The sequence below is a fragment of the Taudactylus pleione genome, unplaced genomic scaffold, assembly GCF_031769625.1.
Source record: "Taudactylus pleione unplaced genomic scaffold, aTauple2 ptg000066l, whole genome shotgun sequence".
Lineage (NCBI taxonomy): Eukaryota > Metazoa > Chordata > Amphibia > Anura > Myobatrachidae > Taudactylus > Taudactylus pleione.
Window position 1 is genome coordinate 24,088,845 of NW_028284468.1, and position 24,763 is coordinate 24,113,607.

General features: G+C 38.5%; 1 protein-coding gene across 7 annotated transcripts in view; it reads left to right on the forward strand.

Moving 5' to 3' along the window:
• Window positions 1–24,763, forward strand: part of RBFOX1 (RNA binding fox-1 homolog 1) — a 727,152-nt gene that overhangs the window by 637,100 nt on the left and 65,289 nt on the right. For all 7 annotated transcript variants that reach the window (XM_088466739.1, XM_088466740.1, XM_088466743.1 and 4 more), the window contains one exon: window positions 17,830–17,894. In XM_088466739.1, coding sequence (XP_088322865.1) covers window positions 17,830–17,894 — 65 coding nt within the window. The remainder of the gene's footprint in view (window positions 1–17,829; window positions 17,895–24,763) is intronic.

The window sequence follows — 24,763 nt, forward strand, 5'->3', positions numbered from 1 at the left end:
TAAATTTGTTTACTGATGACTTGTGCTGTCTCTACAAGTTGTAATCTGATCATATTAGATCATTACAATGCAATTGGAATTGTAAGAAAATTTTCCACGCACATGCTAATGCAAATTGCACATAAAAAATTGGATTGCAGTCATCCAATAAATATTAACTCAAACACAAACCAAAACTATGGTTTGCAACTTTGGTCAAAAATGACTACATAAGCTAAACAATTTACTGTATGTGTGGTCAGCATTGTTTACCAAACATTTTAAACAGAGACTTTCTGTGTTGCTTTTCAATGGGCTTGCTGATGTTCCTTGGATAAGATATTGGGCCTGATACAGCAAGGATCTGCTATACGCACGCAATTGACCAATTTTTTTGTACTGCGCATGTGTATGCATGGCAGTGCGCATGCGCAAATCGGACACTGCGATCGGGACTGTGAACGCAGTAACTCGGCAGACCCACTTCAAAGTGATTGACAGGAAGAGCTGTTTGTGGGTGATGATGGAGGGGTGGTTGGAGTGCCTGTGTATTTGAATGCTATTGCAGGGGCGTGCATAAATTCTCCACTGCGATGCCTTAGGCATCCTGAGTACTCATAGTGTTCAATGAAGTTAGCGATTCCTGAGCAAGGTATGACCTTGGGCAAGTGTGCGTGAGGCTGCGATGGTACACCATGTTACCAATGGTTTTGCAGCCTTGCTAAGGATTATGGATGTGTGTAAGGTAAAATGGGCATCTTTATGTTGTGCTGCTGTGGCATAGCGATCGCAATGGATTAGCATACTGTCACAGAGAGACTGCGTGCATATTCGCTACTGCAATCGCAATCGCAGTTGTGATCGGTAGTGAATCAGGCCCATTGTTAGAAGAGAGCACCCTGCACTGTTTCCTGTCTCCTGATGATGCCGGGACCCCATAGTGCCAGAGGCTCATCACCATTGACCCAAAATGCGCTACTGTGCATGTGCAACTTTACCATAAATCTTCAGCTCCATCCTCTGTAGAGGATGGACATGCCCCTGAGAGTCTCCACAGACAGAAATGTCTCATATACAGGAGAGACCCTGCATATTTCACTGCATTACAACCTCTAAACTTCACTGACACCACTGTATTATCTGCACATCACTTGCAGTATACCTGCATTTTGTATAGTACATGTTGTAGATACCAGCAATAACCCTGTGTCATCCTGCAAAATATTCTTGCTACTTAATAAACCAAAAACTGGTTAAGTTCTATCACACACTGCTGGCACCTATATCAACACTTATAGGATCTGCCAAAGCTATGGTCCAAGGCCACCATCATGTGAAGAATAATTGAATGTGGCTGCAGTGACACAGGAAAGGAGCTGAGTGAGTACAGAAAAGTCCTTTATTCACTCTAAGGGGGAAAATGTACAATTCAGTGTAGGAGCCAGTATAAACTTTACTCAGTTAGTGGGCTCAGAGAACTATGCTATATGGTAATTTGCCATACATATGAAGTTAAAACAGGAAAAATGATGGAACGTCATTAGTGATCCCGGTGATAATCCCAACCTTGATAATGTGAACAGAGCCATGGGGACCATAGATTAGCTGTAGAGCAGCACTTGTATTCCATCAACCATGTGAAGGTGACAGCATCCAAAATGTGGGTAGCATTTCAGATATCTCTTGGCGACAAAGGCTTAATGAGAAAAAAAGAGGCACCAAGTTAGGTGCATTCCAAAAATATTAACTAATACATAGATAGGATGCTGTCTTTATCTCAGAAATTTACATCAGTAGTTGTCCAAGTAGGTGATTATACAGTTCCAAGAGAAATGATGCAAAACCTTACACCAGAGTCTGATTTTCTAGTACTAGCTTTGGAGTCAAGCACTGACAAACTACTGTACTATCAACAAAGATTGTAAAGGGACAGCAACTGCTGTTTCAAGAGCACATGCCTGTTAAGACTAATGATGCGATTTCTCTTCTGCTAACAAAACTCAGAATAATTAAGTAAAATTGCTTCAAATGTAACATGGTAGGATGTAACTCCTCGGACTATAAAGCAAGTGAACCAAGTGGTGCTTCAAGATGCAAGTATGACAGAAAGAATCAGCCAGCATTTAGATGATGCTACAAGGATGACACATGTATACTTCTTGAAAGCCAAAAGTGAAGTAACTAGTAAAATTATGGAAGTACGAGAGTCTAGTGGAAACTCAAATTGGCCTGAAAATAAAAGTGCTGAAGTCACAATGGTTGAGAATGAAAACAAAGATCTAAATACTTTTCTAAAGCTGAATGGAATCCAACACCAATTAACAATTCCCTACATACCTGAACAGAATGGCATGAGTTAGAGGGAAACTAGGACAATCATTGAAAAAGCATGGACTATGTTAAGTGACGTGGGTCTGAATAAGAGATTCTGGACAAAATCAGCATCAACCAAAGATACAGTAAGATGGATGTTGCAATGGATGGATTTGTTATTCTGGACATGCCAACAGCTAGAAATGTATCAGATATTAAGATTACAGATACAAGTGATTAATAACAAAACAGGAGTTCTATGAGGAGCAATAAATGTAGATCACCTAAAAGATATAGCAAAGAATTTGCTAACTTTCTCTGCTGTGAACTCCAAACCATACAGGAAGCAAAGTGAGGCAGTGACTAGGAAGACTGGAAATCAGCCATAGACACAGAGCTTACAGTCTATAATGATAATGACACATGGACCATTGTAGACAGGCCAAGTAATTGTAAAACAGTCATAAACAAGTGGTTCTTTTGCAAGAAGTAAAATATACATATTGAACTCTTGTTTGCTACAAAGCCCAGCTTGTTGCCAAGGGTTACGCCCAGTAATCAGGCATTAATGATCGGGAGATCTTCTCATCTGCTGCAAGGCACAGTACATTAAGAATTGTCATTGCTATCAAAAAATACAAATAAAAGAAATGACTGTGCAAGGTATTAAGTAGTTCTTAGTTTATAGTAATAATAGATAAATATTAAAATGTATATATTTATATCTCTATATAATGTTTGCTCTCTAGTATTGAACAGAAGGCTTCTTTAAGTTTTACTAAAAATAGTTTTGTATATTAAAACACACACACACATATATATATATATATATACGATTCTGGATCAGAACCTCTATACACACCTTCCTATACCTTCTAATGTCCTGCCTATACCTTCTAATGTCCTGCCTATACCTTCTAAGGATGACGCTAATTTGCATACGCAGTCACACCATAAATAAAGACTTAGATGTGGAATCTGTGGTTCCAAAGCACAAGTGATATTCAGGTAAAAGTTCAGACAGTTACATGCAATTGATCAAGACACAATTTAGGTGCAAAGACCCAAGTACAGTATACATACGCAGGCGCTTCCGGACCCAGAGATAGGCTTCAGCAAGAGACCCCATGTCATTCAGCATTCAGCACGAAGACTGAGAGTCAGTGTTCGTGCACTCATATTTATACCCCCCCAGAATAAACAGGACAAAAGGGAAGTCTGTTGCTGATATCATTGGTTCTCAGGGGTGAAGCATCTGTTACAGCACATTTAACAGGCTGGTTCAAACTGAATCTCCCTGCCTCTAACAGCTGGGGGTCTTCCTCTTCGCGCCTTCATCAGCATCCTAACAGTTGTTTCTAAAATATACATTTTGTTGCTTGTAGGCTCTGCGATCCATAACTTGGAATGCATGACGCGATCTCCCCACCGATAACACTGGAATACTGTGAAAAGAGTACGCATCAGTACAACTCCAAACACCACTGGTTTAGCATGTATAATACCTTAGTTATCAAATATCTTTATTTCTTAGCATTTAAACTAACTGACCCTACTTAAGTCATACACTTTAAAGCTTATTGAACCTTATGTGTGAATATGTAATGTGTGGGTATCCAGGGTTTGATATGATGATGCTAGTTAACTTGGGGCAGATGCGTGCGCATAAAGCTAATAAAACAGCGGTTTCATACAAAGTCCTATGCATTCGCTAATATGAGACTAGTTAACAGCGCTATTGTATGTATTAATGTGCATATGGGGAATGATGAAAAATGCAATCGCATGGTGCTATTAGTATTATCGCAACATGTACTAAAATGTGAGTTTACCTAAAATGGAGTTTAGGCGGCCATTCGCAAAATGGCGTCTTGCGATCTCATTTTCAAGATGGCGTCTTGCGGCCATTCGCAAGATGGCGTCGCTGCGATTAAATTTTAAACTGAACTTGTTTCAGCCAATTATTCAGCTTCTACAGTCCACCCTTTGATAGCAAACAACATGCTATCACAATCTGCTATTAGAATTTAATTTAGGCTTACATTTTCATATTATTTGGTGTTATTATGGGATGGCACAAGGTGGTTCTTTATCCATCAATAATGTGTCTCTGGGTGGGGACATAAAACTACTATTATACACACACCGCGGATCTTGGAAGATCATGTGAAAGGTGTGGGAATGCACCAGTCTTATAATAGCAGTCTTGAAGGGGAATTGAGACTTTACATCATCTGAGGTGTTCTATGAATAACATTTCAATAATACATTCTATGCATGTCTAAATATAATACATCAAACGATTGTATTTCCTAGTTCAGGGTTGTAATGCAGTTCTATATTTACTTCAGTATACATATTGTCATTACTAACCACCATCATGGTTTCATTCTTTCGTTTCACTCTGTTTCTACATTTTCCATACTTCAACACAATAGGAACACACCGGACGCATATGCCAATTATTATGATGACAATCAGTATAAGGATTAAGAATTTGCCTATGCTGGCAATCACTTCCTGGACTCATTCCCCTAGACCTGAGAACCATTTCACTGGGTTCAGCCATGACACCCATCCTTCTATCTTTTCCCCTACTTCAGCCACTGATGCGTTATGGTTCTTGCGAAACTCCCACTTTAGCTGCAGAATTTCATCCATCTTCCGGTCTATCACCTCCTTAGGGTCGCTGGTATCGTTGGTGGCATAGGTGCAACATTACACTCCAAATTGGGTGGCCAATGTTACGCAATACCCTCCAGTAACAGCAGTTAAATAATTCAACACTAGCCTGTGTTGCACCAGTTCTTTCTTGTACGCTTGCAATTCTCTCCCTGTATACCTGAATGTGTCATCGTACATCACGGTGATATTATCTATTAATTTAGCAAGTTCCTGGATATATCTAAAATTTAATGTACCCCGAGCGATCTTGGTGGGGTCCAATGCGACCAGAACTTGAAAGCCAGTTGTCTCACTGATTAACTGAGTGGCTTTATGTATATCACCAGGTACCATATTTCTTTTGCCTCTGTGTTCATATTGTGTGTGAAGATATGGTAACGGTGTGTTTTTATGTATACCCAGCATTTCAACATGTTTGAGGGTCATAACTTCTGGGACTACTCTTCCCAGGTAACACAAACCTTCGGAACTCAGGGAGAGCCATTTATATGCTTTTCTTCCACAGATGAAATATACATTATCAGGGAGAAAATAAGGAATGGTATGCATCATTATCATTAAGCACATTTCCCTTGCAAACAATCCTATTTCTGGTTCTTCCATCTGGTACATGCAAGTTTCTGGCTGTATTATTTTAGCACAATAAACATTTGGCACCTTACCAATAATTTCTTTGGTGGAACTCAATGTATACCGATACCTAAAATGTTTCCCACCAGACTTAATGGAGCGCAGCAGATCATGGTTTATGGACTCATTATCAGCTCTTTGTGAGAAGGTCATCGTCTGATTATTCCCCGTCACCTCCCAACGCCCGGGTTTATTGGTTGTGGTTATGTTTAAACACAAAAGTGATCTATCTACTTGGAATTGATAGAGTTTAAAATGAGGTGGTTTGGATGAGAGGAATTTTCCATCCAATGTTTTCCCTTTTTGTAATTCTAAAATTTCCTTGATATTCTGCGGAAATGGCACCAACCCTACGTTATGCTGTCCCTGGGGCACATGTGAACACACCCAGCAATCGGTTTGGTTTAACACTTTGCCAACCATGCTATGATAATCCTCTAGAGGATACACACCCCAGTACGGATTATATTTCGGTTGGCACCGTTGGATACAGTTCTCATCAACTAGGGACCCACAAAGTTCACAAATACAGGAATCTTCAGGCGATAACCCTCCACACCTTCCCCGAGTATCCGGAATGACAGCTCTTTTAACAATAACAGTACTAAGATTGGAAAGGCACTCCCCTGATTGGCATTGCACTCCTCCTGATTCTACTCCATCAGCACTGCCATCAGCTTCCGTTTCCTCAATCGGTCCCCCATCACAGACACTGGATATCCCCGGACTGACCAGGATGGTGAACACTCTAAAAGAGAATATGAAAATGAACACAGCAGGCCCGTCCATTATCACAACAAGACCTGCAAATTACTCTCAGTTCAGGTATCTTACTACGACCTTTTCAATCCTCCCGGAACAAGCTCGCGAGCGACAGATCCACGCTATCAGCTTTGTCTCCAACTTGTTTCTCCACCGGTTGATTGACCTTTTTGCAGTGAGTGGAATGGACCCAGGTATCTCTCTCAGCCACCTTCAAAGATGTAGTACTCGTCAGCAGCACCTGGTACGAACCTTCCCACCGATCAGTCAAACAACCTGAACGCAAGAAATTTCTGATCATTACATATTCTCCTGGTTCAACATCATGACAGTTCGATTCAGGCATATCATTAGACAACAATTTCAGTTTCTGCTGCTGTTGCTTTAACTGCTTACTCATTGATATAAGATACTTCACAGTTACCTCGTTGTTACCCTTTAGATCTTCCTGTGGACTTATAATCAAATGAGGTTGTCTACTGAACAATATTTCAAATGGGGACAGATTCAGAGGAGGTCTAGGAGCGGTCCTTATGCTATGTAGGACCAAAGGTAAAGCTTCAGGACATCCTAGTCCAGTCTCTGCCATGATTTTACTTAGCTTATTTTTAATAGTCCCCTTCATCCTCTCTACCTTGGCACTGGCTTGCGGTCGGTAGGGGGTGTGAAGTGAGCTATTAATACCCATCAGCTTACACATATTTTGAAAAACATCACCTGTGAAATGGGTTCCCCTGTCACTCTCGATGATTTTAGGGATACCGTACCTGCATGCAAATTCCTGAACTATTTTCTTAACAGTAAATGCAGCAGTATTAGTGGCCGCTGGGTAAGCCTCAACCCAGTTAGAAAATACATCTGTGTACACTAATACATACGTAAGGTTCCTGCAGGGTGGTAATTGGATGAAATCAATTTGTATCACCTGGAAAGGTCCATCAGTCGGTGGAATGTGGGATGGTTCGGTAGGGATCACTTTCCCTATGTTCTTTCTCAAACAGGTCAGACTGGACATTGCTATCTTCTCTGCTTGTGAAGAAAAACCTGGTGCGCACCAGTATGCCCTCACCAGCTTGCACATACCCTGTTTACCCAGATGAGTCAGACCATGTGCTGCCTCAGCCAGGCTTGGGTAATATGCCTTGGGGGCTACTGGCTTACCATGTCCATCCCTCCAGAGCCCAGAGGACTCTTGCCCACACCCCTTGGACTTCCAAATGGATTTTTCCTGAATTGAACACAAATTTTGCATCTCAATTAATTTCAGCATATCAATAGTTTGAAATGACATAATTGTTTCAGTTGGAGGAAACATTTTTAACCCTGCTGCCCATTTTGCAGCTTCGTCAGCTCTGTTGTTGCCCAATGACACCGGGTCAGCCTTCCATGTGTGGGCTTTGCATTTACTTACTGCCACTGCTTTGGGCAGTTGGATTGCTTCTAAAAGAAGTTTTATGTGACGGGAATGTGCAACTGGTGTGCCTGCTGCTGTCATAAAATTTCTCAGACGCCATAGAGTCCCAAAATCATGCACCACCCCGAATGCATACCTCGAGTCAGTGTAAATGTTAGCAGATTTGCCTGCTGCCAGTTCACATGCTCTAGTCAGGGATACTAACTAAGCCACCTGGGCTGAGTGAGGAGGACCAAGAGGTTTAGCTTCTATGGTGTCTGTGTCATTTACAACAGCATAATCTGTACATAATTCACCTGTATCTGTTTGTCTATGACAACTTCCATCCGTATAAAAAGTTACATCCACATTCTCTAAAGGTGTGTCATGTATGTCAGGTCTAGCAGTAAAGGTCTTATTCAGATATGTCATACAATCGTGTGCATCATTATGTCTGCCGAACTCACCTCCCGCCAGCAACTCCTCTCCTTCCACCCTTTGTACATCATGTTGTACATATGGTAGGTATGTTGCTGGATTCAGCGTACTGCAATGTTTAACTGTAATATTTGCAGGAGCGATTAAAGCTAGTTCCCATTTGGTGAACCTAGCCGAGGAGACGTGTCTGGTTTGAGCTGAGTACAACAGAGCAGATACAGCGTGGGGAGTGTAGACAATCATATCATGGACCAATACTACGTCCTCACTTTTACTCACCAATAAAGTGGTAGCTGCTACACTTCTCAAACAGGTAGGGAATGATCTTGCTACCGTAACCAGTTGGGCACTGTAGTATGCTACGGGCCTACTGGCATCACCATGTTTTTGTGTAAGGACACCTGCTGCACAACCATCGGCTTCCGTACAATACAAATCAAAAGGTTTTTCATAATCAGGTATTCCCAACGCAGGAGCTCTTGTCAGACTATCCTTAAGATTGAGGAAAGCCTGTTCTGATTCCTCTGTTTGTATGACACGATCGGGCTTTGAGGAAGAGACTAAATCTTGTAAAGGTAAGGCCAAAATAGAAAAACCTGGTATGCACATTCTACAGTATCCACACATTCCCAAGAAGGTACGAATTTGCTGTTGATTCTTCGGCAGTGTCATGTTTTGTATGGCCTGGATTCTATCTGTTGTAAGGTGTCATAACCCCTGGGTTAGGCAGTTTCCCAAATATTTTACTCTGGATTGGCATGGCTGTAGTTTGTCCTTAGCCAACTTGTGTCCTGTTTGTGAGAGATAAAGTAACAAAAGTTTAGTATCATTTAAACATGACATAAACGAGTCAGAACATAGCAGTAAATCATCCACATATTGAATTAGAACAGATCAATTGGCAGGTGGAAAAAATTGTAAACAGTCGTGCAATGCCTTGGAGAAGATACTGGGGCTGTCTATGAAACCTTGGGGTAATCGTGTCCATGTGTATTGTAAACCTCTGTATGTAAATGTGAATAGATACTGACAGTCAGGATGGAGAGGTACAGAGAAGAAAGCTGAACAGAGGTCAATGACAGTGAAATGGGTTGCATTTGGTGGGATTTGCATCAAAATGACAGCTGGATTCGGCACTACGGGGAATTGGCTCTCTACTACCTTATTAACACCTCTAAGGTCTTGTACCAGCCTATAACCCCTCCCACCACTCTTCTTCACTGGAAAGATGGGTCTGTTGTCTACACTAGCTGTACGAACTAAAATTCCCTGTTGCAATAATCGCTCAATTATTGGAAAAACCCCTAGTTCTACCTCCTGCTTTAGTGGGTACTGGGGAATTTTTGGAGCTTGCCTTCCGCTTTTTAAATTTACCATTACTGGGCTTACGTTTGCCATTAATCCAGTGTCCTGTCCATCCTTAGTCCAAAGGGAATCTGGAATTTGGGACAACATTTCATCTACTTGTGATGGAGTTTCATTTAAAACGGTAGAGTGATACATTATCCTTTGAGGAGTGTCTAACATATTCCGCACCTCGTATACCATTCTCTCTGGGATATCTAAAAATACACCATCAGGGGTGCAATATACAACACATCCCATTTTACATAACAAGTCTCTGCCCAGTAGGTTAGTAGGAGCCGCAGCAGCCAGGAGAAAAGAATGTCTGGTATGCAACGGCCCAATAGTAACCTCTGTGGACTTTGTTAAAGGATAATGTTCCACTTTACCTGTTACACCCATTGTTGGTACTGTCTCGTTGGTCACCTGCAAATTAATGGATGATTTTATCACCGATCTGGTCGCCCCTGTGTCTACAAGAAAAGGATATTCAGTACCAGCTACATCAACCATCATGACCGGTTCTTCCCTAGTACTTCCCGTTAACCTGACCATCTGTAGACTACAGGTATGACCTGACCCCTAGCGTTGACTACCATTCTCCAATAAAGCATTTATGGCTACAATTGGAGCTGATGCCTGCTGAACATTTGCTGGCCTCTGTGCATATTCCTTATGGGGATATCTAGGTCTTCCCTGGTGTGAGATCCCTACTCCTTTTACTGTACAGTTTCTACTTAAGTGTCCTGTTTGTTTACAGTTAAAACATGTTCGTGTTTCGGGTGAAGACATGTGGTGTTGTGAGGTTTGCGCAGAGGGTAAAGGTGGTGGATATGGGTAAGGATAGGGAGGGTAAGGGTATTGTGGGGGATAAGAGGTTGGTGGATAGCCTGGGACCTGTGGTTGCATCTGGTTAGTGGGATAGAGTTGTGTTTGTTGTTGAGTGGGGTTAGTGAGAGCACATACCTGTTCAGAAGTGAGTGTGTGTGCAAGTACAAGTGTGTCTGTTGGCTGTGGTGTTACCGTCATTCCCTCCAGAGCTTGTATACTGACAGCTATTAGTTTTTCACTCTGGGCTTCTCTCTTTTTGGAAATTTTTTTATCATGTTCAATAGTGGTTTCTATGAGGGTATCTATTGTAAGTCCCTGCCAGCCAGGCTGTGAGGTCTGAACCTGAGTTATTAAACTCTCTTTCAGACCGTCCACAAGTACCGTAACTATCATTCCTCTGTGGTGAGTGCTATCTTTAATATCTTCTATCCCAGTGTACTGGGTGTTAGCCTGCAGAGCCCGATTGCAGTAATCTTCTGCAGTCTCACTCTCTTTTTGTTTAATGGTGAAAATTTTGTTCCAGTTAACTACTACTGGAAAATATATACCCAATTGAGTTACAATGCAGGAAATGTTACCTTGGTTTACTTGGTCTGTTAAAGGAACGTCACCATCCAATACACAATCCGTGATAAATTTTGTCACGTCGGTATTGCGTGGCAGACAGGCCCTTAACACCACACGCCAATCTTTATTAGTGGGCTCATGTGAACTACCCAAATTTCTCAAAAATCTTTGACATTTGGCTAATTCCTTTTTGGGATCGGGGAAATCATTTATAATGGAATTTAGTTCTGCTCTTGTCCAAGGACAATGCATTACTACTTCCCTCGTGGGCACTATACCGTTTGCGTCTGCATTTCCATTTGGAGCAGTTATTGTCCGAATGGGATGCAGACTGGTAGCGCTGCTACCTTTGACCTGATTACCTGGCTGGGGGTTTAGTCTGCTGCTGCTACGTATGGTATGAACAACTTTCTCTACATGTGCAGAGGGCATTAACACTTCCCTTGCTGTTACCGATGGAGATGGTGGCACCACTCATGATTGTGGTGATGCAGCATCTAACATCTGCACAGCATGGGAAATGGCAGACATTACAATAGGCTCATCATCTGCATCATGAACATTTTCTTTATAATTGCTTAAGAGAGGGTACATATTGCTTGTTACATTTTTATGGGTATTTTTGGTTACTGTACTTGCACCTCCATCCACATAAGGTGGGGGAGGTGAGCGTGAACTGCTGGCAATACTCTCCATGACGCTACCTTGTCGCACGTGCGCGCCATTTTGCGGCTTGCCCGTATTGCAATTTAGCGTTGCGGATGTATTTTCTGACAATGTGCTCGTGACACTAGTTTGCTTCGTTTGCACATTGTTAAGCCACGCATCTCCTTCATGCGCCACAGTTTTAAACATTCAAAATATTTAACCTTTTTCTCTCGGGAGCGCATCAAACTGATGTGATCCCGGACATTGTCTAACACATTTTTATCGAAACTACCAATTCTGGGAAATGGTCTATCACTCTTTCTCGTCATACTAACCATAAATCACGATACCTTATTGCATAAGTACCGTATTAGGTATGCATGATACGACGGGCCGATCCAATCGGCGCCTCCATTAGCAGCACATCATTGCCTAACATCTCTACTGTTTGCGTGGCTCCCATTCTGAGACAACTCCTATGCTTTTCAATAAAGATTTAAACTGGTGAAAGACAATCAAGACACTTTCACTTACCTGTGGACGATTTAAGTCGGCGGCGCCCACACAACTGGATAAGATTTAGTAAGGCAACTTCCACACCTGGATAAGATTAGAAAAAGGCTACTTCCACACCCGGATAAGATTTAGTAAGGCAATTTCCACACCTATGAGAGTTTGTATGTCAGCTACTCTCACGCAACTCTCTACAACAAAGACAACATGTACACCTGCTTCTGTGTATAGAACGTTAAAGCTGCTTACCGAACGGCTAGACTAACCCTTGCACCTAGCCTTTAAGGATCATACGATACCCTTAAGTTTGTTCATCAAATATTCACTGTTACACACTTTTTTCCTGCGCAGAAAAATACACATTAACCCAGATATTGGTAATAGAAAAAAAATAAAACCTTAATGGCTTTGTTCAAACACTTGGCAGCACAACCGGAAGTACGTATACGCTATTGTGCGACCAGCCACATACACAATAATGCGACTACCCCACAACCGTAAAATGGCTTTTTAACTGTGTACGCAAAAGTGCGTCTTTGCTATGCACAAACCTGCGACTTAGCCACGTACTCAGTACTGCGACACCCCTTTAAACATAATGTTCTATCAACAGAGGAAAACAAACTTTTTCCTCTCTTGTCCCTGGATTCTAGTCAGCTCCCTTGATTCACACGGAGACGGATAGCGATTTTTCTGCACAAAGCGGTTGCAGGCAAACCCTGCATGTGGCCACTCCACCCCTTGCTGAAATATCGATGACCGTATGTACCATGTGAGCAGGTAAGTGACTTCACTATGAGCCCCCAACTAACGATACTGGATCAGAACCTCTATACACACCTTCCTATACCTTCTAATGTCCTGCCTATACCTCCTAAGGATGACCCTAATTTGCGTACGCAGTCACACCATAAATAAAGACTTAGACGTGGAATCTGTGGTTCCAAAGCACAAGTGATATTCAGGTAAAAGTTCAGACAGTTACACGCAATTGATCAAGACATAATTTAGCCGCAAAAGGAAATTATACAGACCCAAGTACAGTATACATATGCAGGCGCTTCCGGACCCAGAGATAGGCTTCAGCAAGAGACCCCTCGTCATTCAGCATTCAGCACGAAGACTGAGAATCAGCATTCGTGCACTCATATTTATACCCCCCAGAATAAACAGGACAAAAGGGAAGTCTGTTGCTGATATCATTGGTTCTCAGGGGTGAAGCATCTGTTACAGCACATTTAACAGGCTGGTTCAAACAGACTCTCCCTGCCTCTAACAGCTGGGGGTCTTCCTCTTCACACCTTCGTCAGCATCCTAACAGTTGTTTCTAAAATATACATTTAGTTGCTTGTAGGCTCTGCGATCCATAACTCGGGAATGCATGATGCGATCTTCCCCACCGATAACACCGGAATACTGTGAAAAGAGTACGCATCAGTACAACTCCAAACACCACTGGTTTAGCATGTATATTACCTTAGTTATCAAATATCTTTATTTCTTAGCATTTAAACTAACTGAACCTACTTATATCATACACTTTAAAGCTTATTGAACCTTATGTGTGAATATGTAATGTGTGGGTATCCAGAGTTTGATATGAGGACGCTAGTTAACTTGGGGCAGATGCGTGCGCATAAAGCTAATAAAACAGCGGTTTCATACAAAGTCCTATGCATTCGCTAATATGCGACTAGTTAACAGCGCTATTGTATGTATTAATGTGCGTATGGGAAATGATGAAAAATGCAATCGCATGGTGCTATTAATATTATCGCCACATGTACTAAAATGTGAGTTTACCTAAAATGGCACTTAGGCGGCCATTCGCAAAATGGCATCTTGCAATCTCATTTTCAAAATGGCGTCTTGTGGCCTTTCGCAAGATGGCGTCGCTGTGATTAAATTTTAAACTGAACTTGTCTCAGCCAATTATTCAGCTACGACAATATATATATATATATATATATATATATATATATACTAAAAACACTGATAAACAATTCTCACACTATACATGTACACATATAAACACAGAAATTTTAATATATTACATATATAAATCCTTATTTTCTTCTTGCATTCCTTATGGTCCAAAAAAATACTTTCTTCCAATAATTTAGTCCACAATGTAGCTTAGTTGTTTAGTTGGTTAGCAAGTGGCAATTTGTTGCCAATCTAGAGTACTCATATAAAGCAAGCAAGCTGGTCATTAATAAGCAATAATCAGTATATAGTTTGTGAACAGTGGTGTCCCAGCGGTTCACTAGTAGCTTAATAAACAACCTCCTATTTGTTGGATTACTGCAGTCTGTAATGCTGACATACTGCTGTACCCCACAGTGAGCTGACATACTGCCCACTGCTAGTACATTAAAATATACATTTATTGTTATAAATTATATATCAACTTTGCAATTCACGTTATAAAATCGATATAACATATCTTCCACAACTTAAATAAAATATATGTCTGTACAAATAAACTTGATTGAGAGAGAGAGAGAGAGATGCAGTCAGTCTTTATAGGACCATTTGAGGCAAGACCAAAGGTTTTAAAGGTCATATATGCTGAAGGCAACAGCTTCTTAGAATTCCAGGGCACAATAGTAATGTTAAATAGATGAAGCTCTTATATGATACCATATTTAATGTATCTATTAGTATTGACCTTGACCTCTGGACAATGCCGTGAAACACCTGCCAGTAGACATAATAGCCTGGCAGGCCTAGATGGATGTCAGCCACATTTAATTCCTAAAGGCTGGCTGAGCTCTTCTCGTTTGGCAGATGATGGAGTCAATATCCAGCAGGTCTTGTCTGGAGTCCCTCACACCACAGTGCAATCCCCAGAGTCTACAGCAATAGATTTATTTTTATTTTTCACACACAAAGACTTATTTCAATCCAGTATTTTGGGTATAGTGAATTTAACATATTCACTGCACGGGTCCTTATCAGATTCTGATTTAATGATCCAGTGGATTTACTGACATTAGGATCTTCCAAGTAAGTGTTATTTACTCATAAACCCAAGTGGCAATTTACTTCTGAATGTTTATTGTGGAACTTCATTTGTAGACCTATTTTTCCTTGAAGGGGCAATCCATCACTGGAATAAACTTTGGAATTTCCTAATACATATAGGCTCTTGTCAGTAGATGGGTGTTACACCTATCTAATTCACATAATTACTAATGTGTGACTAATGTTGATATTATGCATTTATATGCTATAAATTAACTATATATTTTTTGTATGGTATGTTTACTTTTCAATACATTTTGAACAACATGCCAGAGTAATTTGACTAATCTCATAAGTGCTCCACAATCCTTTTTCTATGTATTATTTTTATTAGGTAGCATAACCTATTGTGGGAGCTGTTTAGATGAATGGTCATTAATTAATTGGTAGTTATGGGCACCATATCTTTTATAGATAGATACAAAGATCAAGGTAGTGCTACTGCCTATAGGGCCTACCTAGGATGCTGCCTGTGAGGTATATAGGGGCTCACCTCCCTAAGAGAAAATATAGATGTATAAGGAAACCTCTGGCGCTTCCCAATCAGTCCTACAGAAGTAATATATACATAAACACTGTATATACAGTGTTTATGTATATTTTACTTCTGTAGAACCGATTGGGAAGTGCCAGAGCTTTCCTTATCCAACCAAATCTTCTATATACTGAGATACCTGAAGGGTACAAGTTGCTTGAAACTAAAGTTTTAAAAAACTGGAAGTTTGGATCTACAAGCTTTATGTTATGGTGATTGGTGATGGAATAAGGTGTTCCTGTACTGGAAACCTGTATGCATTGGCAGGTGTAGCCATCAGCTGGGCTTGTAGAAACAGCCTACTGTTGCCTTGTCTACCACCAAGGCTCAGTGCATGGCACTCACATAGACAGCCAAAGAAGTATTGTGGCTGAAGAAGACTTTGGGTGAACTGGGTCTTCTTAGACCAGATGATACTATCATCATTGAATGTGACAATTAAGGTGCAATTGACTTGTTTTCCAGCGCCAAACATCATGGTTGGTCTAAGCACATTGCTTCAAGACATAATTTCATAAGAGAGCTGGTAGATAGCATTTTAGTTAGTGTGAAATTTGTAGTTAGTGAGGAGAAATTTGCTAATATGTTAACCAAAGGTCTGATGTCACATGTACTGAATACCTTTCTAAGAAAATGTGGACTAGGATGCATTTGAAATGTTGATGTATTATTTATGTTTGTTTATGTCACCCTGTGCTTCTGGTTACTGATGAAGCAGCCAAGATATGGAATGTCTTGTTGTTAATGTAACCAGAGACAGACTTAAGCTAAGAGGTCTTAGCTCAAGGCTGTCTCCCTATGCTGCTGGTACTCATAGTGTGGAAGGCACATCACTGTGCAACTTCAAACCCCAATGCACTACTGAATATGCATGGCTTTACTGTGCATCTTCAGCTCCATCCTCCATAGAAGAAGGTTGTGTCTCTGAGAGTCTCCACGGAGAGATGTCTCTCATATATAGGAGAAACCATGCACAGTCCACTGTGTCACTATCACTATTGTATGTACATGTGTGTGCTTCCTGTTATATGCACACCACCTGCATTAACTCCATATATTCCTGGTTGGATCTGGTGAATCTACCATATGCCTACAATTTGTACATACCAGCATTAAAGTTTATTAAACCTGTGTCATCTGCAACCTGTTCTGTCTGGTTAATAAATAAAAAACTTATTATTTTCTATGGTATGGACTGACCTCTATCACACATTGCTGGCACCTATATTACCACCTATTGGATCTGTCAATTGCAATTTTTTCTTTACCAAATTAACAGCATTTTTTTTTGCAAATGCAAAAAACTTCTTCAATGTGAATTGATAAGCGAGTAGGGCAGAGTTGGTGCACTAATGCATGGGCCAGAATCGTAGAGCTGGCACTCAGTAAATGATTTCAGTGCTGGGGAAATAAAAAGAAAATACCACTGAGCAGTTTCTCTTTTTCAGTTCCAAAGCACCATCTGTAATGTGATTCCTGTACACTCTTTTCTGGGATTTTTATAAAGTTTATGAGCATAGGTGAGAAATGGCTTCACTCAATGCAAGCAAAATGAATCCTTATTATTGTTGGTCGCATCATCTGTTTCTGAAACTGACCAAATTGCCATGAGCCCAAGTTAAATACATCGCCTGCAAGCTTCACATTTTAGTGGTGCAGTTGGTTAATCTGGCCGATGATCACAGATTCATAGGGGGAGTAGTTTTGTCATCTGCCGGTATAAGTAAAGGGAGGCTTATCACTGCTAAAATAAAATTGTGCCAGCATCTAGTAACTGCATTATGTTTTTAACAAACATGAAAAAATTTAAACTTTTCTGATCTTTATAAATGTCGGAATTGGTCAGCTCTCATTGCAGGTATGAAGGCTGCCTCATAATGTAAAGCAAAAAGAAAATACAGAGACATCTGTAATCACTCTGCTTTTTCTTAAATATTGAGAAATCAAAAAAGCTAAAAACCAGAATAAAAGTGTTTTGTTTGTTTAATAAATAGACCACTAAAGGTGTGTTGGTGAAACCTTTCCATATTTATAAATGTCTGTAAACACTGCATTTTCATTGTGTTGTCTATAATATTTACTCCTTTTTTAGTAACACAGTTGCAAATAAAAGATGTGTTTAAAATGATTTGCTATTACATATGGGACTTACCTTCTATTTCAGGGTGGTTACACAGCCTACCGATATGCCCAACCTGCAACAGCCACTGCAGCTGCCTATAGTGACAGGTAAGATCAATATATTACTAATTTTAATAATTCTTGAGAAACACAAAAAAATGTTGATTTAACTGCAGGTCATACTGGAGTATCAAAAGAAAGGTCATGTTTGCAACATTAGTAATTCAAAGGTAAAATATAAATTAAAGGGACTATTTCTGAAAAAAAATCAGCTATTGTGATTTTTGGGATAAATTAATATATTTGAATGTGCCTTTTAAGAACCATGATATCTTGTGCACTTTTTGGGCACCTCACATTTAACCCACTTGAAATGAAAGAAAATCTTACAATTAATACTTATCCAAAAAAAATCACAATTTGCATTTTCCTACAAATAATAAATATTGTTTTTACCCTTTAAATTTAATTTAAGATAAAATAACTATCCTCTCACTATGAGTATGTTAACAATCTTTTTAGAAGCATAACAACTCATCTTTTCAGTACAAGTTAACAGTAATCGTCACTGGGCTATTTTGTGTGATTTATATTATTACACTCTTTTATTACTACATGTACTATATAGTATTACTTCATAACATTATTTATAGTTTACATTTCCTAGATTAATACATTTGTGTTTAACATACCATCTACTATCTTAATTTCAAACATCAACATTCTATCTGACTTACAGTATACCATATATCAATTCTGAGTTTCATGTATCAAACAATTGTTCTTCAGCATACATGGTTACAAAATTGTGTAATGGATTAAGACACAAAGTACTCACTTATATATATATAAAACTTGCAACTTTTTTCATAAGGATTATCCTGGTACTTTCTCTTAAAAGGCAACCAAAGATTCTAGTTAATAAAAATAAACAATTTTTTAACAGTTGAGCAGGCTATTCATGCCAGTTATTTCAAACCACTGACATTGACAATACGACATGATGGTAGTGGCAGAGAGAAAGCCAGCTGAAAATACAGGTCCAGTGTAAATAGATACTTCTGCTAGACAGGTACCGCTGTTAGATACTCTACTGTATCTAACCAAGGATTATATTTTCAAAATAACCAATTTTGCTGTATTTTCCATATAAAATTTAAAGTAATTAAAAGTAGGTCTTTATTTATGGAATTAAAGGATTCACAATCCTAGAATTAAACCAAAAAGTTAACAAGAATACATAATGTAGTAGTTCTAAAACACAACAATAAATATCTTATACTGATTCCATGAATCAAGTTCAGAATAGAACATATTAAAAAATTACATAGTAATAAATTGTTTTAGAAAAGTATAAATTAGGTTTAGCTATACAACTGAGTGGACACTTGCATAAGGATTTCAAAACTATAATCAATCAACCATAGCTTTGAAATCTCCTACATGTACACACCTGTCATGTTTTTCTTTTAAATATCACATGCATCGTATATATATATATATATATATATACTGTGTATATACAGTCAGGTCCATAAAAATTGGGACATTGTCAGAATTTCCATATTTTGGCCTCTATTCACCACCACAAATGGCTTTGAAATGAAACTAACAAGATGTGCTTTAACTGCAGACTTTCAGATTTAATTTGAGGGTAATTACATCCAAATCCGGTGAACGGTGTAGGAATTACAACAGTTTCTATATGTGCCTCCCACTTTTTAAGGGGCCAAAAGTAATGGGACTATCACCTCAAGAGCTATTTCATGGACAGGTGTGGGCTATTCCCTCGTTATTTCATTATCAATTAAGCAGGTAAAAGGTCTGGAGTTGATTCTAGGTGTGACATTTGCATTTGGAATCAGTTGCTGTCGACTCTAAATATGATATCCAAACAGCTGTCACTATCAGTGAAGCAAGCCATCATTAGGCTGAGAAATCAAAACAAACCCATCAGAGAGATAGCAAAAACATTAGGTGTGGCCAAATCAACTGTTTAGAACATTCTTAAAAAGAAAGAATGCACCGGAGAGCTCAGCAACACCAAAAGACCCAGAAGACCACGGAAAACAACTGTGGTGGATGACAGAAAAATTATTTCCCTGGTGAAGAAAAACCCCTTCACAACAGTTGGCCAAATCAAGAACACTCTCCAGGAGGTAGGTGTATATGTGTCCAAGTCAACAATCAGGAGAAGACTTCACAAGAGTGAATATAGAGGGTTCACCACAGGATGTAAACCATTGGTGAGCCTCAAAAACAGGAAAACCAGATTAGAGTTTGCCAAACAACATCTAAAAAAGCCATTACAGTTCTGGAACAACATCCTATGGACAGATGAGACATAGATCAACTTGTACCAGAGTGATGGGAAGAGAAGAGTATGGAGAAGGAAAGGAACTGCTCATGATCCAAAACATACCACCTCATCAGTGAAGCATGGTGGTGGTAGTGTCATGGCATGGGCATGTATGGATGCCAATGGAACTGGTTCCCATGTATTTATTGATGATATGACTGCTGACAAAAGCAGCAGAATGAATTCTGAAGTGTTTCGGGCAATATTCTGAAGTGTTTCGGGCAAATGCTTCAGAACTCATTGGACGGCGCTTCACAGTGCAGATGGACAATGACCCGAAGCATACTGCAAAAGCAACCAAAGAGTTTTTAAGGCTAAAAAGTGGAATGTTATGCAATGGCCAAGTCAATCCCCTGACCTGAATCCGATTGAGCATGCATTTCACTTGATGAAGACAAAACTTAAGGGAAAATGCCCCAAGAACAAGCAGGAACTGAAGACATTTGCAGTAGAGGCCTGGCAGAGTATCACCAGGGATGAAACCCAGTGTCTGGTGATGTCTATGCGTTCCAGACTTCAGTTTGTAATTGCCTGCAAAGGATTTGCAACAAAGTATTAAAAAGTGAAAGTTAGATTTAGGATTGTATAGTTTGTCTCATTACTTTTGGCCCCTTAAAAAGTGGGAGGCACATATAGACACCATTGTAATTCCTACACCGTTCACCTGATTTGGATGTAATTACCCTCAAATTAAATCTGAAAGTCTGCAGTTAAAGCATATCTTGTTTGTTTCATTTCAAATCCATTGTGGTGGTGAATAGAGGCCAAAATATGAAAATTCTGTCAATGTCCCAATATTTATGGACCTGACTGTATATATATATATGTATATATATATATATATATATATATATATATATATACTGTATATATGTACTTCCTCTGTACTTTTAATTTTTCTCTGAGTACTTGCATAGGCATACATTTCTGTCAATCAGCTACCTCCTACTGTATCCAACTGTTCATACTTAATTGATTAAATGGCTAAAGTGCAAACTCCAGGATTTCTGTGCAGGTTAAAGATTATCACATTGATTTGTCCAAGAAAATGTATTTGAAAGTCGTATCAAATATCATCAGTACATGCATATAATGCTTGATTTGTTTCATATACCTTGCAGAAGACAGAGATATCAATCAATGGCATTTTAAATGACAAAAAATATAAACAGAAATCTAAACAAAACTGTAAAATAACCATTTTTAAACACATGGAAAACAAATGTTTTTTTTTTAACTCAACAGTCCCTTAGCTAAAAGATCCTCTGAAATCCCTTCTATGGGAAATATATAGCTGCGGTATTCAATGGATGGCCAGTGAAAAATGGGGGTAACATTTTAAAAAGACCAGAGTTTTCTCTTAAACATACAATCCTAAATATGATGGAAGAAAATATATATTAGCTATTACAAGTATCTGATATACATATATGTATAATTACATTATGAGATGGTTGCCTTCTCTGTCCCATATTGTATATATGTTATTTTGCATGTTTAAGAGGAAAAAGTATAATGCAATGTGTAGTCACTACCTCCACACTTATATTAACTTAAAAAAATATAGGAAATAGCTATTTATTAATCTTCTGCTACTGCAAGATTTATTACATAATACAACTTTTGATGCTCACTAGTTCACCTTATCAAATCCAATCAGGTGTAAACTTATACCCCCTCCCCCCCACACACACACCTACTTGGGTAGGGGACAGATCCAAATCAGATCCACCAAGCATGCAAAAGTTACAGGCTTTAGTAAATAGCCACAATAATTTGCCATTAGAATCCATAAAGCATGCATTTACTGTACTGTATATGAATATTTTTGAAACTACAGTATGTAGAGGAAGAAAAAGTAGTTTACACATATCATCTGGAAAAATATTAGAGATGAGCGGTTCGGTTTTGGCTCGGATTTTCTTGCCAGGTTTGGATCTGGGAATGAGGCCACATGTTATCTTTCTTGAAATCTCGGCTCTTGTGTGTTTTTGATCACCTATCATCTTTACAGTATCCAAAACTTGCCTCGTTTTCAGATCTGAACTTGACGGGAAGATCCAAACCAAAACCAAACCACTCAACTCTAAAAAATATATTGGACTGTTTTCAAGCTTCTAACCTTTGGTGAATACATGGAATGTATTACTGTAGAATGTTTGTTTTTGTCCAGGAAAAGCACACACATATATATATATATATATATATATATATATATATCACATGGAATGATTGGTACTGTACAATGCATGAATATAATGCAGTATAAATTGATTACTGTGACAATAAAGGTTGTTAATGATACAAATAGAAAACAATTGCATGTTTGGCTGGCGCATGCTGTGTCAGAAAGGTAAGAGTTATTTTTATTTACATGATCTTTTTTGTAACCTATATTGAGATATTGCTTCCATATTTGCCATTGTGGCTGTTAATCACATAGTAAAAGGTTTTGGAAGTACTGCATAATTGTTGCCATTCCATTTCAAATCATTTGTAATGCTAGCATGATATAGTTTCACAACTACTGTGAAAAGTTTATTTTTCAAACAAACTTTTTTTGTGGCTTCTTATGATATTAAATGCTCTGCTGTAATGTGGTCATGCATATGTAGAATAATAGATCTGAGTTTTTGCATGTATGCAGTCTATATACAATGCAGTAATTATAGACACTATTAAAAAATAATAGAATGTATGTTGAATTTTTTTAAATGCATGTATAATTTTCATGACAATGAACTTCAATGCAAATTTACTTGTAATCATAATGTATTTGCCTATTTGTTAATTAATGCTATATACCTCAAACATTCTATTACCGATATATTAAAGCAATGGTAATCAGCATATTAATTAAGCACTGTAAATATAGTATGTTGTTTAGTGCAGACTTCTGCATTTTAATTTTTAATATTATTATTACTGTTATAATTATTATTTTTTAGAAATTATTTATAAACAAGGTTACATTTTTGCAAGAATCGTAAAATTAAAAGAATTCAGTGAAGGAGAACAAATAATTACTCAAATACTGTTTATTTGTTATTTTCAATATCAAGATCCTGTTTTGTCAAAGCTACTCCAACAGGAACTATGATTTGGAATTTAGTAAACTTTTTGATAATGTTAACTATCTTTAAATGAAACTGTAATAACAATATATTGTAGAGTAAAATTAGTATCTACTTTGCTTAATTTTTGTATTTCACCAAATATTCCAAGTAGAAAGACTGCATGCAGTGGTCCCTATGCTATCTATAGTATTGAATTGGCACTTAAATAGATTTTGAGAGCATTCTTTGTAGTTATGTATAATATAATACACCCAATGAATATATTACTTTTAGCTCTGAATCTTTGTGATTATTCTCTTAGCATTAACAGTTTTATTTTTCTTATAAATACATACATACATACATACAAACATACAAAAATAGCATAAATTAGCTAGCATAGTGTAGTATTTTTAACAATTAAGAATATCTACCAATGTCAACAAATCATTATGATTCTCAAAATAGAGGAGATCCAGAAAGATATCCAGAGTTTATACTGTTATTAATCCATAAAAGGAATCTTTATCCAGAGAAAAATGACTGGCTATCATGTAAAACATATTTGGTTTGTCAGTGCGATTGTCTAGTGGAGTGTTTCCCAAACCCAGTCCTCATGGCCCACTTAGAGTCCAGTCATTAGGGCTATGCTTGCTTCTGCATGTACATGTACATCAAACTGACTGTAGTACTAATTAAGTCACTGTGCTCATAAATGGATATACTTAGTACCTGGACTGTGAGTGGGCAATGAGGATCAGGTTTGAGGAACACTGGTCTAGTCCCATAAATGGTAAACTCAGAAGTAATAAACATGGGTTTCGTAAGTGAATGGAAGCTTGGTCACAAAACTGAAAAGGTCAATAAGTTATCACATGTGGAGTATCTAAGGCAGATATTCCATTTAAGAAGGGTTATACCAATTAGATCCATCATAAGGAAAGTGTAAGTCATATATCCTATTTGGTTTAGTAGGCATCAGGTATTGCCTATAGTATACATTATATGAGTTTTTGTATGTGCATGTGGATGAATGTTTTTTTTAATTCTTTTTCTAATAGTGGCCCAAGGGCACTCCTGTCTCATGTCATTTCTTATATCAAGGATATAATAAGGATGTGTCCTCATACATCTATCCCATTTGGCAAGCCACAGACTTTATGAATAAGCCATGTCATATGTCTCCACACTGACCTATTCCCAAAATATTTGTCAGTAGCATCACTAATGATGCAACAAATGACAATACATGGGTACCCTGGACACAGGCAATGCATGCAGCTGCTACTGTATGTGCTATTGAGATGTAATCCTATGTAAAAAGGCAAAAGATGGAGGGCCAGTACAAGTGAGCCATGCCATGCTTCACACCGTGCATTGTTGTGCTTAATCTGTGACTTTATATCTATTCCTTTGCAGCAAAAATACTAATCCTCAGTACCTAGTAAACTAAAGGTTATTTTATATGTGGCTACTATGTAAATAAGATGTTACATTTAGGTAAATGTACACAAGTCTAGGAATAGCTATCTGTGGTGGTGCTTCTAAGTTGCACCATTTGC